This window comes from Vulpes vulpes, chromosome 13 (genome assembly GCF_048418805.1).
Source record: "Vulpes vulpes isolate BD-2025 chromosome 13, VulVul3, whole genome shotgun sequence".
Lineage (NCBI taxonomy): Eukaryota > Metazoa > Chordata > Mammalia > Carnivora > Canidae > Vulpes > Vulpes vulpes.
The window spans coordinates 120131626-120143835 of record NC_132792.1 but is presented as its reverse complement, the minus strand read 5'-3'; the positions used below and the strand labels follow the sequence as shown (position 1 = coordinate 120143835).

The 12210-nt window shown below is 43.7% G+C and overlaps 1 protein-coding gene across 4 annotated transcripts in view; it reads left to right on the top strand.

Moving 5' to 3' along the window:
- Positions 1-12210, top strand: part of TP53BP2 (tumor protein p53 binding protein 2) — a 56948-nt gene that overhangs the window by 31037 nt on the left and 13701 nt on the right. For all 4 annotated transcript variants that reach the window (XM_072732651.1, XM_072732653.1, XM_072732652.1 and 1 more), the window contains 8 exons: positions 1743-1825; positions 5439-5540; positions 7563-7737; positions 8420-8601; positions 8915-9079; positions 9344-9572; positions 10738-10848; positions 11432-11580. In XM_072732651.1, coding sequence (XP_072588752.1) covers positions 1743-1825; positions 5439-5540; positions 7563-7737; positions 8420-8601; positions 8915-9079; positions 9344-9572; positions 10738-10848; positions 11432-11580 — 1196 coding nt within the window. The remainder of the gene's footprint in view (positions 1-1742; positions 1826-5438; positions 5541-7562; positions 7738-8419; positions 8602-8914; positions 9080-9343; positions 9573-10737; positions 10849-11431; positions 11581-12210) is intronic.

Here is a 12210-nt window from a genome sequence, read left to right as displayed (position 1 = left end):
CAATTAGAGATTATTAAATGTGGCGTGTGTGTAGGGGGGCCCTCGAGTGACTTAGTGTGGACTCCTCCACTCTGCGGGTGAAAAGTGCTAGCACTCGGGTGACCTAACCTGTCTGATGTGCTCAGGATGGGGCCAGGAGTGCAGCTGAGTCCCCTCAGCCAGGCCGGCCACGTGCTTTTCAGCAGCACTGGTGTCTCTGATTTTGCTTTATATAAGCACTTATTTCTTTCCTAAGCTGCTGCCCTTGTAGTTTTAAATTGGCATCTGCATTCACATTTTTATTTTGTCTTTTGTTTCTGTTACGTTACTGCACACATCCTCTTGGAAGAAGGAATTTTACCTGTTCACCTAACAGTTCGCGTATCTGGTATATACATAGTGGGTAAATTATTAAAGAGCCTCTCAGTAGTGCTGTCTCAGTGTGTCTGTAAGGTGAGAAATAGAGGCTGAAGATGAAGGAGCTGTTTCCATCTTGGCAAACACCAGTGCCACACGGTGTTTGAACTGGGATATGGCAGCAATTCGCTGGCTCCACAAGTGGGCCTTTCTGCGCAGACTTCTGGACTGCGGGTGAGGGCAGGGCTGCCACACTCTTGTCTCCTTAGCCAGGGCCTGGGCCCGAGCAAGGATGGGAGCTGTTTCTAATTATGTCCTGAACATGCTCCCACTGGCTGAGTCCTCTCTCTTAGGCAGCAAAGAAAGCAATTAAATGGTAAATTCTTAAATGGTAGATTTTTTTTTTCTTGCAGAAATATTGTGACAGATTACCCAAGCTGTGTTGTCAGAGGATGGAACAGTATTTTAAAAATAAAGCAAATGCTTTCGAGTTAGGTGTATGTGTTATACCTGGTGCTGAGGACAGACATTTATTGGCGTGGGAGTCTGTTAAGTAGGTATCATAGACATTTAATTCAGAAGAAATTTTGATCTAAAACTTCTTGGGAGATAATGCGTTTTCTGATCTCTGGGAACTACAAGGAGAAGTTTAATTTCATACATTTAAAAATGTTTTGACACTGTTAATTTCTAAAAATGTATCAGTTTAAATTAAGATTATTTTCTGTTTATGATACAGCACATGATACTGAGAGACCTATATGTTTTGACTTGAAAAATTCTTTTTAGCCAAAAAAGAATATAGTGTTTTCCAGTTAGTACTTTTCTAAGCTAAGAAAATAGAAATTTTTCACTGAAATAAATGGGGACGTACTTTGTACTACTCGTGAATTACCATAAAATGCCCTCAGTAAACCAAATATGCAGAGCCCCTCTTGTTCTGTCTTTAGTTACTACTATTCTGTGTGAGTTAGAAGTATGATTAATGAGCACAAGGATGGATTGATTTAATTTTCACTTGTTCCTTCCAGTGGAAGTTCTTGACTTTAGTACTAAGTAGCTAAATAGAGTCCCAGGAGTCTGCGAACAGATGGTACGCATGACCCATCAGAAGTACACTCCTGTTGTCGGTTTTCCCTCCTCTGGTGTCAGGCTTGTGTGACTCTCGTGGGAGCAGCCAGCACGTGATAATTTTCTGGTCCTGACTATTCACCATTCCAAGTACGGTTTTCCAAAACAGGCAGAATTATGAGACTTTCTCCATTGCTATGAGAAAATACTTGGTTTACGGTATATTTCTACTTAAGATACCCAGGAGCAATAATCGCGGAGCTCAGAGATGAGCTAGTACTTGCAGTGTCTGCCAACTCTGGTGTTAATGCATTGTTTTTGAATTTTGTGCTTAGTGAGTGGATCACGGTCTCAGGATCCAAGTGTAAAGAGAAATGGCATGAAAGTCCCTGGTGAACATCGAAGGAAGGAGAACGGGGTAAGTGATATGCATGAGAGCTGAGAGCCTGCTACTCTTGTAACATTTCCCTTTGACTCATTGCTGCTTCAATGCTACTTTGTTAACTCACTGCCTTATGAAGGATCTTAGCTTTTTATTTTTTTTTTAAGATTTATTTATTTATTTGAGAGGTGGAGGCAGAGAGAGAGAGAGAATGCACAAGCAGGGGTGAGGGACAGAGGGAGAAGCAGACTCCCAGTTGGCCAGTGAGCCCAACATGGGGCTCCATCCCAGGACCCTGAGATCATGACCTGAGCAGAAGGCAAATGCTTCACTGACTAGCTCCCAAGGGGCCCCGGATGGCCTGCTTTTTAAAGGGTTGTTTGACATTTATTTCATAGAAAGGATTAATTTTAATGATCTTTACATAGCTGACTACTGAGAGCAGTTAGATGCTGGGCACACAGCAAATTCAGAACAAAACAAATAGTGGGCAAGTTTAAGGGAGAAATTTTTGCATGTGTATGATTTTATTTTTTGCTATAATGGCTTTAGTAAAATGAAAAGTTACATGTTAATGCTCTGGTATTGCATATGAATTGTATCAAGTATCTTTAGGGGGGTACCTTGTAGACATTTTGTTTCCAGAGCTCAGAATTTTTAATACTGTTAGGGATTAGCTACCTCATCTTTCCCCAACCTAGAGTAAATTTATGGGAGAATCCAGGCCATTTGCTCCTGCTCTGCCTTTCCCCAAATTCTCCTTTTTCCTCTTCTGAGATCTTACTGTTACCTTACAGGGATGAAAAACTCGTATAAGGATGACCAAAAACTCCTCCTAGCCATTACCAGCATTTGAGTGCATCTTGACACAATATATCTTTCTCCCTCACTGGGTTTCATTGAAGTATAATTGGCCTATAATAAACCACACATGTTTTGAGTATACAACTTGATACATACATATATGTTTTTACATACATATACACCTGTAAAACCATCACCATAATCAGGATAGTGAGAACATCCATCACCCTCTGAGTTTCCTTGTGTCCTTCTGTAACCCTTCCCTTCATGCCTCTCTCTCCTCATCCTCACGGACCCTCTGGGGGGTCCACTTTCTGTCACTACAAATTACTTTTATTTTTCTAGAATCTTACCTAAATGGAGTCATGCCATATATAATCCTTTTGTCTGAATTTTCTCAATATCATTATTTTTATCCATTTCGTCGTGTGTATCAGTAGTTGGTTCCTGTTTATTGCCAAGAGACATTTCATTGTCTGGATATGGCACAATTTGTTCTTCCATTTCTCTCTTAAAGGACATTGAGGTGCTTCTAGTTTTTGGTCACTCTGTATCAAGTTGTAAGGAATATTTGGGTACAAATCTTTATATGGGCATATTCTTTTATTTCTTTTGAGTAAATAGTGCTGGGTCACATGGTAAGTTTGTGTTCATTTTTTAAGAGGCTGCCAGGGCTGCCTGGATGGCTCAGTGGTTGAGCATCTGCCTTTGGCGTAGGTCATGATCCTGGGGTCTGGGGTTTGAGTCCCGCTTTGGGCTCCCCGTGGAGAGTCTGCTTCTTCCTCTGCCTGTGTCTCTGCCTCTCTCTCTGTGTCTCTCATGAGTAAATAAATTAAATCTTAAAAAAAAAAAAATAAGGCTGCCAAACTGTTTTGCAAAGTGATTGTTTTATATTACATTCTTATCAGAGTTCCAGTCTTTCCACATCCTTGCCAACATTTGGTACGGTCAGTCTTTTCAATTTTGGCTAATAGGCATGTATATTGAGTAGTATGTTGAGGCTTTAGTGTGTATTTCTCTAATGGCCCATGATATTGGTGTCTTTCCATGAGCTTATTTGCCATTTGTGTATGTTTTTTGGTGAAGTCTTTGTTGAAATCTTTTCATATTTTTCTTTGTTGGTTTGTTTGCTTTCTTAGTATTGGGCTCGAGAATTCTTCCATATTCTGGATCCAAGTCCTTTATTAGGTATATGATTTGCAAATATTTTTTCCTAGTCTGTGACTTGTTCTTAATTTTGGTAAAGTATAATTGCTCAATTTAGAAGTTTTGTAGTGTTACTTTACATTTCATTTTATTCATTTTGGGTGAACATGTGGTTGTGGTGTGAGAATGAAAGTTTTGTCTGTGGATGTATGGATATCCTGTTGACCAAGCAGTATTTGTTGCCCTCTATCCAGGCAGGTCTGTCTGTGTATTCTCCGATCCTCTGTCTTGATGTTAGTACCACCTGTGTTGGCCCCTGAAGCCAGCTCAGTCATGCAGTTGAGTAGTGAGAGTTTTCCAACTTTATTCCTCTTGGGGTTGTTGTGACTTTTCTAGATCCTGTGCATGTCCATCCACTTGTCCATTTATCCAAAAAAAACCTGCTGGGATTTTATTCAGTTGAGTCTGTAGATCAGTTTGCTAAGAATTGCCATCTTGACGGTACTGGGCATTTTGACTTGCGAGTGCTGCAACATACTGCCGTTTATTCAGGCCTTGTCTTGTGGGATTGAGTTTCTGGGGTGCAGGTCCTGTACATCCTTTGTTAAATTTATTCCTCAGTGCTTCATGGTTTTTATGCTACTGTAAATAGTATTTAAGAAAATTTTAGGGGCATCTCAGTGGCTCAGACAAGACAGTTCAGCGTCTGCTCCTGGGGTCATGATCTCAGGGTCCTGGGATGGAGCCCCATGTTGGGCTCCCTGCTCAGCGGGGAGCCTCCTTCTCCCTCTCTCTCTGCCTGCTGCAGCACTGCCTGCTTGTTTTCTCTCTCTCTCTGTTAAATATATAAAGTCTAAACAAAAATAAGTAAATTAAAAAATTTTTCTGGTTGTTAATATAAGAAGTACAGTAGATTTTTGCATATTGGTTGTTTATCCTGCAATCTTGCTAAACAACTTTTTAGTTCTGGTATTTCTTCTGTGGATTCCAGACCATTTTCCTTATGGGTGACTGTTGTCTGTCCTATCCAGATAGGATATAACTCACGTCTTTTTCTTGCTCTACTGCACTGGCTAGCACTCTTTTTTTTTTTTTTTTAAAGATTTATTTATTTATTCATTCAGAGAGAGCGAAGAGAGAGGCAGAGACACAGGCAGAAGGAGAAGCAGGCTCCATGCAGGAAGCCCAATGTGGGACTCAATCCCGGGTCTCCAGGATCACACCCCGGGCTGCAGGCAGCACTAAACTGCTGCGCCACCAGGCTGCTCTGGCTAGCACTTCTAGGACCATGTTGAATGTAGTAGACATCTTGTTTGTTCCGGACAACTCCACATCTTGAATTTTTTAATGCTGGTGCAGTATTTCTAGGTTATCTGCCAGTGCCCCAATACCATGTTTAGCGTGATCAAATATTGTTTTTCTAATATAAGTTAACTCCAGAACAAGGTAGTTCTAAATTGTTCCATTTTGGTCACTGACTATTGAGAGTGTTTAGTTTTACATTTTATAACTTAAAAGAGCATTAGCATGTCTTCCATCTGAACTTAGTTGTTGTGGGGATATTAATATAAAAGTGGTCTCTTTAATGTTACGAAAGAAACATGAACTGTGTCCTAAGGGACCCAGGTGGGTCCAGATGGAGCTGACACAGGCCTCTGTGCTCATCTTGCAGCTGGATTCTTTCTGTTCTCTCGTGTAGGTTAATAGCCCGAGGATGGATCTGACTCTGGCCGAGCTTCAGGAAATGGCATCTCGCCAGCAGCAACAGATTGAGGCCCAACAGCAAATGCTGGCTACCAAGGTAAGGTCTTGTTTAAAGCCTGGACAGGCCTCTCTGTTGATCTGTGTGTAAAGCTGTTTATGTTCTACCCTGTTAAGCCAGTGACTTCAAGATACAAGTTGATACCATCACCCCACAGGTTATCTGCTTTGTGGTGCTTTCTTCTCTTTACCACAGCATTTTGTAGAAATCTTTAGATCATCCCAGTTGATCCAGGTCTCTTGACCTCTGGTTCTGATCAAAATTAACCACGTTATGTTGTGTATTAGGAAAACAGGAAAGGCATAAAGAATACTTGGACTTTGAGAGTAAGAACTGCTCTGGACTAGCCTTGTCCTGAATTATTACTACAGCAAGAGGGACTTTAAAGTCAACTAATGCTAATAACTCTGTCCCCTTCTGCTGTGTGGCACTGGTCACAGACTGCTTGCCTTTATTTGAGCCATCCTGCCCCCACAGACTAATCCCCCTCCTGGCCTCAGGTAGAATATGACATGCTTCCCTGTTATTGTCTACACCAGTCTCCCTGCTGTTTCTCCTGCCAGCCACAGGCTGTGGTCTGAAACAGGTGTCACCACATGTCCTCCATAAAGACTAGTGGTCAATATTGTGCAGGCTTCTCAGTGTTGCGGTCATAGCACAAGAGCAGCCAAAGACATAAACTATGGGTGGCTGGCTGTGATCCCTTAAAACTTGACTCACACACATAGAGAGCAGGCTGGTTTCACCTGCCATCCCTGCTCTAAACACTTGGTAACTGCAGCTGACCACTGTCATGGTGACTGTCAGTCCACTGGAGCTGGGCTAGACCTTCAGCGATCTAGCGTGCAGGGTCCTCAGCAACACGCCCTGTGGCCCTCCATGTAACTCTTGTTGGGGTTCCTGTGTGTCTGTTTCCGTCTCTGACGCCAGGCACCAGCGTTTTCAAAATCAGGTATAGCATTGCTTCTCATGCATGCGAGTGAATCTCCTGGGGACTGTTGTTACAAATGCATATTCTGGTTCAGTAGGTATGTGTTGGGATCTGAGATGGTGGATTTCTGACAGGCTCCCATGTGATGCCAATGCACCATTTCCTGGGTATCAGGGACATAGATTCAAATAAAAAGGCTGATTAATACAATAAATCTTTAACCTCAGGGTCTTATTTTGAAACTATTTTTATGTTATTTATGTTTCAGGCATATTAGTCTGAGAAGTTTACCCCCGATTGTAAATTGTGTGGTTCTGTTACTCACTTTTAGTTAAAACTAATATACTGAGGGGCACCTGAGTGACCCAGTCGGTGAAGCATTTGTCTTCCCCTCAGGTCATGACCTCAGGGTCCTGGGATTGAGCCCCAGATTGGGGCTTCCCAATTGGGGAATTTGCTGCTCCCTCTCCCTCTGCCTCTCTTTCACCTCTTGGGTGCATGCTATCAAATAAAATTAAATTAAAATTAAAAAAATATCCAAAAGCAGCAACAAAAAAACTCTTCAACGTACTAGAAACAAAATGTTATATTGTAGGTTTCTGAAGCTTGAGTAGCTCTTGAGCTCTTTGCTAAGTGTGTGTGCTGGATGTACACTAGCTGGGTGAGGTTCTGTATAGGAGACGCACCCTTCACGGTTCATTTGCTCCTCATTGTGGCCCCACGAGGCTGTTGATCCCCCCATTTTTAGACAGAGCGACACGTGTCCTTGGTGAGGGTAGCAGTCTGCCCAGTCTCAAAGCTTGTAAGAAGCAGAGCTCACTCACGTTGTGAGTCCAAATCTGACTCCAGAGCCTTCTTTAGAGTGAGCTCCTCCTTAATATTTAGCTCCATCCATGAGAACTAGCTCCAGATCCCTGTTCGCCTACTCTCCAAGGTCCACCGCGAACAGAAATGCTCACTCATGGGTCTTCCAGGAAGTGTGGGGTTGGGGCCAGGAGGCTGTGTCTTTGTCTCCTGTCCAAGGAGATTTGCTGCTGTGGGCAGGACACCTGCTGTGCTCCAGCCCTGCCTCTACAGCCCTGCTCCCATCTATTTGCGGGGATGTGCCCAACGATGGCTTCTGTCTTCAGGAACAGCGCTTGAAGTTTCTGAAACAGCAAGATCAGCGTCAACAGCAAGAAGTCGCTGAGCAAGAGAAGCTCAGGAAGCTGAAGGAGATGGCTGAGAAACAGGAGGCTAAGCTAAAGAAAGTTCGAGCCCTGAAGGGCCATGTGGAGCAGAAGAGGCTGAGCAATGGCCGCCTTGGTGAGTCCTTAGGGAACGGGTCTGGAGGGGCCCTGCCAGCGCTCAGGGCCCCACTGCAGGGGGCAGTGCGGTGCTCACAGCCCTCTGTGCTGAGTGCTGGCAGGATGGCACTGTGCGCATGCAACGTTCAAATCGAGGTTTTTCAGAACACAGTTCTGCGAAGTTTTGATACTTTTGGTTCCTGGGAATTGAGTTTCATTGCTGGGTGTTTTAGACAAATTTTCTCAGTTACCTTTGGAAAAAATATACTAGTACGGCTTTTTTTTTTTCTTCCTCTTTCTAATTAAATACTGCTTGACTAAAAATTGATGAAGGCTAGGATTTTTATTGGTGTAATAGGTCCCTCCATTACAATGCCATTTTAATTAAAATTTTTGTGATTTAATACCCCCTCTACTACTATAAAACTGAGATTACAAGTTTTAAATAAATTTCATTGTTTCTAAAATTTGGAGCTTAATAATCACAATGCAGATTCTGCTAAAGGTACATTCAGAGAGAGGCACAGACACTGAGAAATGTCTGTTGATTCCAGTTGCTTGTAAAAGAAGTAGGTTGGTTCTAGGACACTTCTGAAAACTGTCTGTTCTCTGTTAGGAAGTTTGTTGCAAAGCCCGGTTGCCTGGGAGTGCTCCATTATTTTTCTTTTCAACTGTTGTTGCTGTTCTGGTTCTCACTCTAGTGGAGGAGATCGAGCATATGAATAGCGTGTTCCAGCAGAAGCAGAGGGAACTTGTTCTGGCCGTGTCCAAGGTGGAGGAGCTGACGAGACAGCTGGAGATGCTCAGGAGCGGCAGGATGGACGGCCGACACGACAGCCGGTCCGCCGCGGCTGAGCTCGACCGGCTCTACAAGGAGCTGCAGGTGTGTGCTGCTGCCAGCAGCCGTGAAAGTAGCTGGAAGGGCAGGATTTTGGTTTCTTTTCCTCCAGCGGGGGGATCTAAACCCCAGAGAGTCCAGAATAAACTTCAGAGCATCTCACACAGGAAATTGAGGCACTTCTTAAACAGCCACAGCTGGCGGGCTGACACTTAATTTTAAACCATGAGATGGAAGTGTGGAGGGGTTGGAGGGACCCTACGGTTTTAGAAATTATGTAATAGTTAAGCATGTGATTATCTGTTTGAGAAATTTTTTTTCCTGCTCCTTGACTACCCCCTCTCTCCATTTTATTCAGTTACGAAACAAACTGAATCAGGAGCAGAACGCCAAGCTGCAGCAACAGCGGGAGTGTCTGAATAAGCGCAATTCAGAGGTGGCGGTCATGGACAAGCGTGTTAATGAGCTGCGGGACCGGCTGTGGAAGAAGAAGGCGGCGCTTCAGCAGAAGGAGAGCCTCCCGGTGAGTGGCCGCTGGCCACCCAGTGAGATCACGTGAGCCACTGCCTCTGGGGCTGTGCCCGGGTGCCCTCTGGGAAGAGGGCCTCCTGCTTGGGACAGAGCAGGGGGCCATCACTCCGTCGGATGGTTGGTCTAGGATGTTTTGTACACTCCAGGGCGAGACCCTGAAAGTGCTGATTTTTAAAAATTAGCTAGTGTCTCGGGCCTCTTCTGAGTTCGATGCATTCTGACTTGTGATGCTGAAGGACTTCTGTGTCTCCCTCAGGTTTCATCTGATGGAAATCTGCCCCCGCAAGGGCTGCCAGCGCCCAGTCGTGTGGCCGCGGTGGGCCCTTACATCCAGTCGTCCACGATGCCTCGTGTCCCTTCAAGGCCTGAACTTCTGGTGAAGCCAGCTCTGCCGGACAGCTCCTTGGCCATGCAGGCTCCGGACGGTCCACTCAAAGTACACACGTTGCCCAACATGCGATCTGGGGCCACCTCCCAGACTAAAGGTAAATTGGGTCACTTCTGGCCCTTCCACGGCTGCTTCTCACCATTTCCCTCTGGGTTGGGGTTTAAAAGAATGTCTTCCTATCCCTTATTCTTGTTTAAATCCTGAGAATCTCCTTGTGGTTTTTGCTTGTGCAGTGATACATTTTTTAATCCTAAATAATGCATTTCTGTTTGGGAAATGAGATGAAACGTAATATCTCTGCAGTGAAGATTGTTTTGAATTCCTTCTTCTATATGTGGTAGTGGTTGACGTCATCTTCACAAAAGGTGAGGTGGTGAATGCATTCTGCTGATTGGTGGTGCTTACTATTCTTATTTGCTTATGTGTGAGCTTTTGCTTGCTAGCACTTACAGAATAAAGGTAAACCTTTTGGAAGCTCACAGTGACAATAACAGAGGCTCCTTGTTAGGGGCCTCTGTATTCTGTGCACACCTCAGACACACAGGGAGGTGTAAGCCAGAGTTGCGTGACAGGAGGAGTAGATGAAGGGAGGCTCGTAGGGAAAGCAGAGTGAAAACATCCTTTAAAGACCTTCTCATTTAGACCCCTGCAAGGAGAAATAGTAGCTCTAGACAATATTGTCTTTTTTCCCTAACCACTGTTGTGCAAAAGATGGCTAACTTTACAGTTGTGGTTATTTTGCTCTAATTCCCAGTGTGAAGCAGTAGTGCTACATGTCTGGGTTTTGCTGTAGAAAGAACTACTTTTGTTTTGCTCCTCTTAGGGCAAAGGTATGGCTTTGACACTTCCATATCTGCATAGAGAAAACCCGTGTAGAGTGCACTGATCTGTGAAAGACTGGTCGATGTCTACATTTTTGTCTTTTTGTTGTGTGTGCATCACTGGTGTGTGTAAGCTGCACCGTGGAATCCTTGGTCTACAAAGTTGGAAATTGTTTTCTGAGTGGGATGGGACTGATTCGTACCAGTGAAAAGCAATGTGTCCTCGTTGGTTCAAGCAGATTTTTTGTTTACCATGATTAATCTTAAATTGTTAAAGTTTAAATTAGAAATCTAAAATCCAATATTTGCTAAATAAGTTTAATGGGATGGTTGTGAGTCTGAAATTTCAAGCTGTTTTCAGAGATTAAACTTGCAGCAAAAGGAACCATTAGAAATCTCTTTAGGGTGCCAGGTTACCTTCGTTGCTTTTCTGCATTCTAGGGTCTAAAATTCATCCACTGGGCCCTGACTGGAGTCCTCCAAGTGCAGACATTTCTTTGAGCCAAGCCTCCACGCCTGTGCCTGCAAGCTCAGGGGGTATCCCGGACCAAGGTGGGTTCTGTTCTGGCATCTGAGAGGTGCTCTGCACTCTTTTTTTTTTTTTTTTTCTCAAGATTTATTATTTATTTGAGAAAGAAAATGGGTGGGAGGGGTAGAGGGGGAGGGAGAGAGAATTTCAAGCTGACTCCATGCTGAGCCCTGACTCAGGGCTCAATCTCACGACCATGGGATCATGACCTGAGCTGAAACCAAGGGTTGGACACTTAACTGACTGAGCCACCTGGGCTCCCCATATTCTCCTTTCGATGGTTTGTTTCCTGGTGTGTTAAAACTGGGGACAGTGTTTATTTCCAGAACACCTTTGTTTAGTTGGGGAGTTAAAGTACTAGCATTGTAGCATTTGGGCTGTTCTTTAGTCAACTTAATTTAAAAAATAGGGGAAAAATAAATAAATAAAAAAAATTAAAAAAACAAAAAAAAATAAAAACAACAAGAAAAATTTAAAAAATAGGGAAGAATGTCTTGTGTGCAGGGTTTTAAAGATAATAAGGAGAGAAAAAGAAAAACTTATATGTGAAAAACAAGTCTTATTACAAAGAGCTTGAATATCCATGTGATCTTTTTCTGTCTTCAGCTGATGATGGAGAGGTTCCCCTGAGGGAGAAGGAGAAGAAAGTCCGTCCCTTTTCGATGTTTGACACGGTGGACCAGTCTGCTGTCCCATCCCCCTTGGGGGCTCTGAGGAAAAACCAGAGCAGTGAGGACATCCTGCGGGATGCTCAGGTGCTAAGAATGGCTGTTGTAACATTCGGTGGTAATTCTGTATATGCTCTTTGGAAGAGAGAGAGAGTATCGTGTTGAGGGAGACCAGGAAAAAACAAAATATATCTGGAAGATTAGAAAACACAACAGAAATCTGTCATTACGAAGTCTGTGGCTTGAGCATATTTGTGGTCTCACACTATATTGGAGGACGGCTGCCATACTTGTTGCTGGCTCACATTTTCTGTGATTCTCTGAAAAAAAGGAGTGTGTTGAAGCACATTGTATTTGTGTTACTCAGCTTGTTTCTTCACAGTCTGGAATGGAGGTTATGTCAGGAACGATTTGGTGGCAAATCTTTTGTAACTATTGGGACCCCAGCCTTTGACCATCGGGTGATGGCTGCGTGCTCCTAGTTAGGTGTTTTAAGCACAGTGGCATGATGTTCTCACGAGCCGGGGTGATTTGGGGCTATTGGGGCCATCGTTGAATGTGTAAAGTGGCAGTTAATTTCCAAGTGGGCCCTCCAGGCTCCCATGTGGGAGAGGGGATGATAAGGAAGAGGCGTTCAAGGTGGGAATCCTATTGCATTCCTCAGGTTCCTTATTATATGTAGTTCAGTGCAGAGACCTGCAGGGTTTTTATGACTTG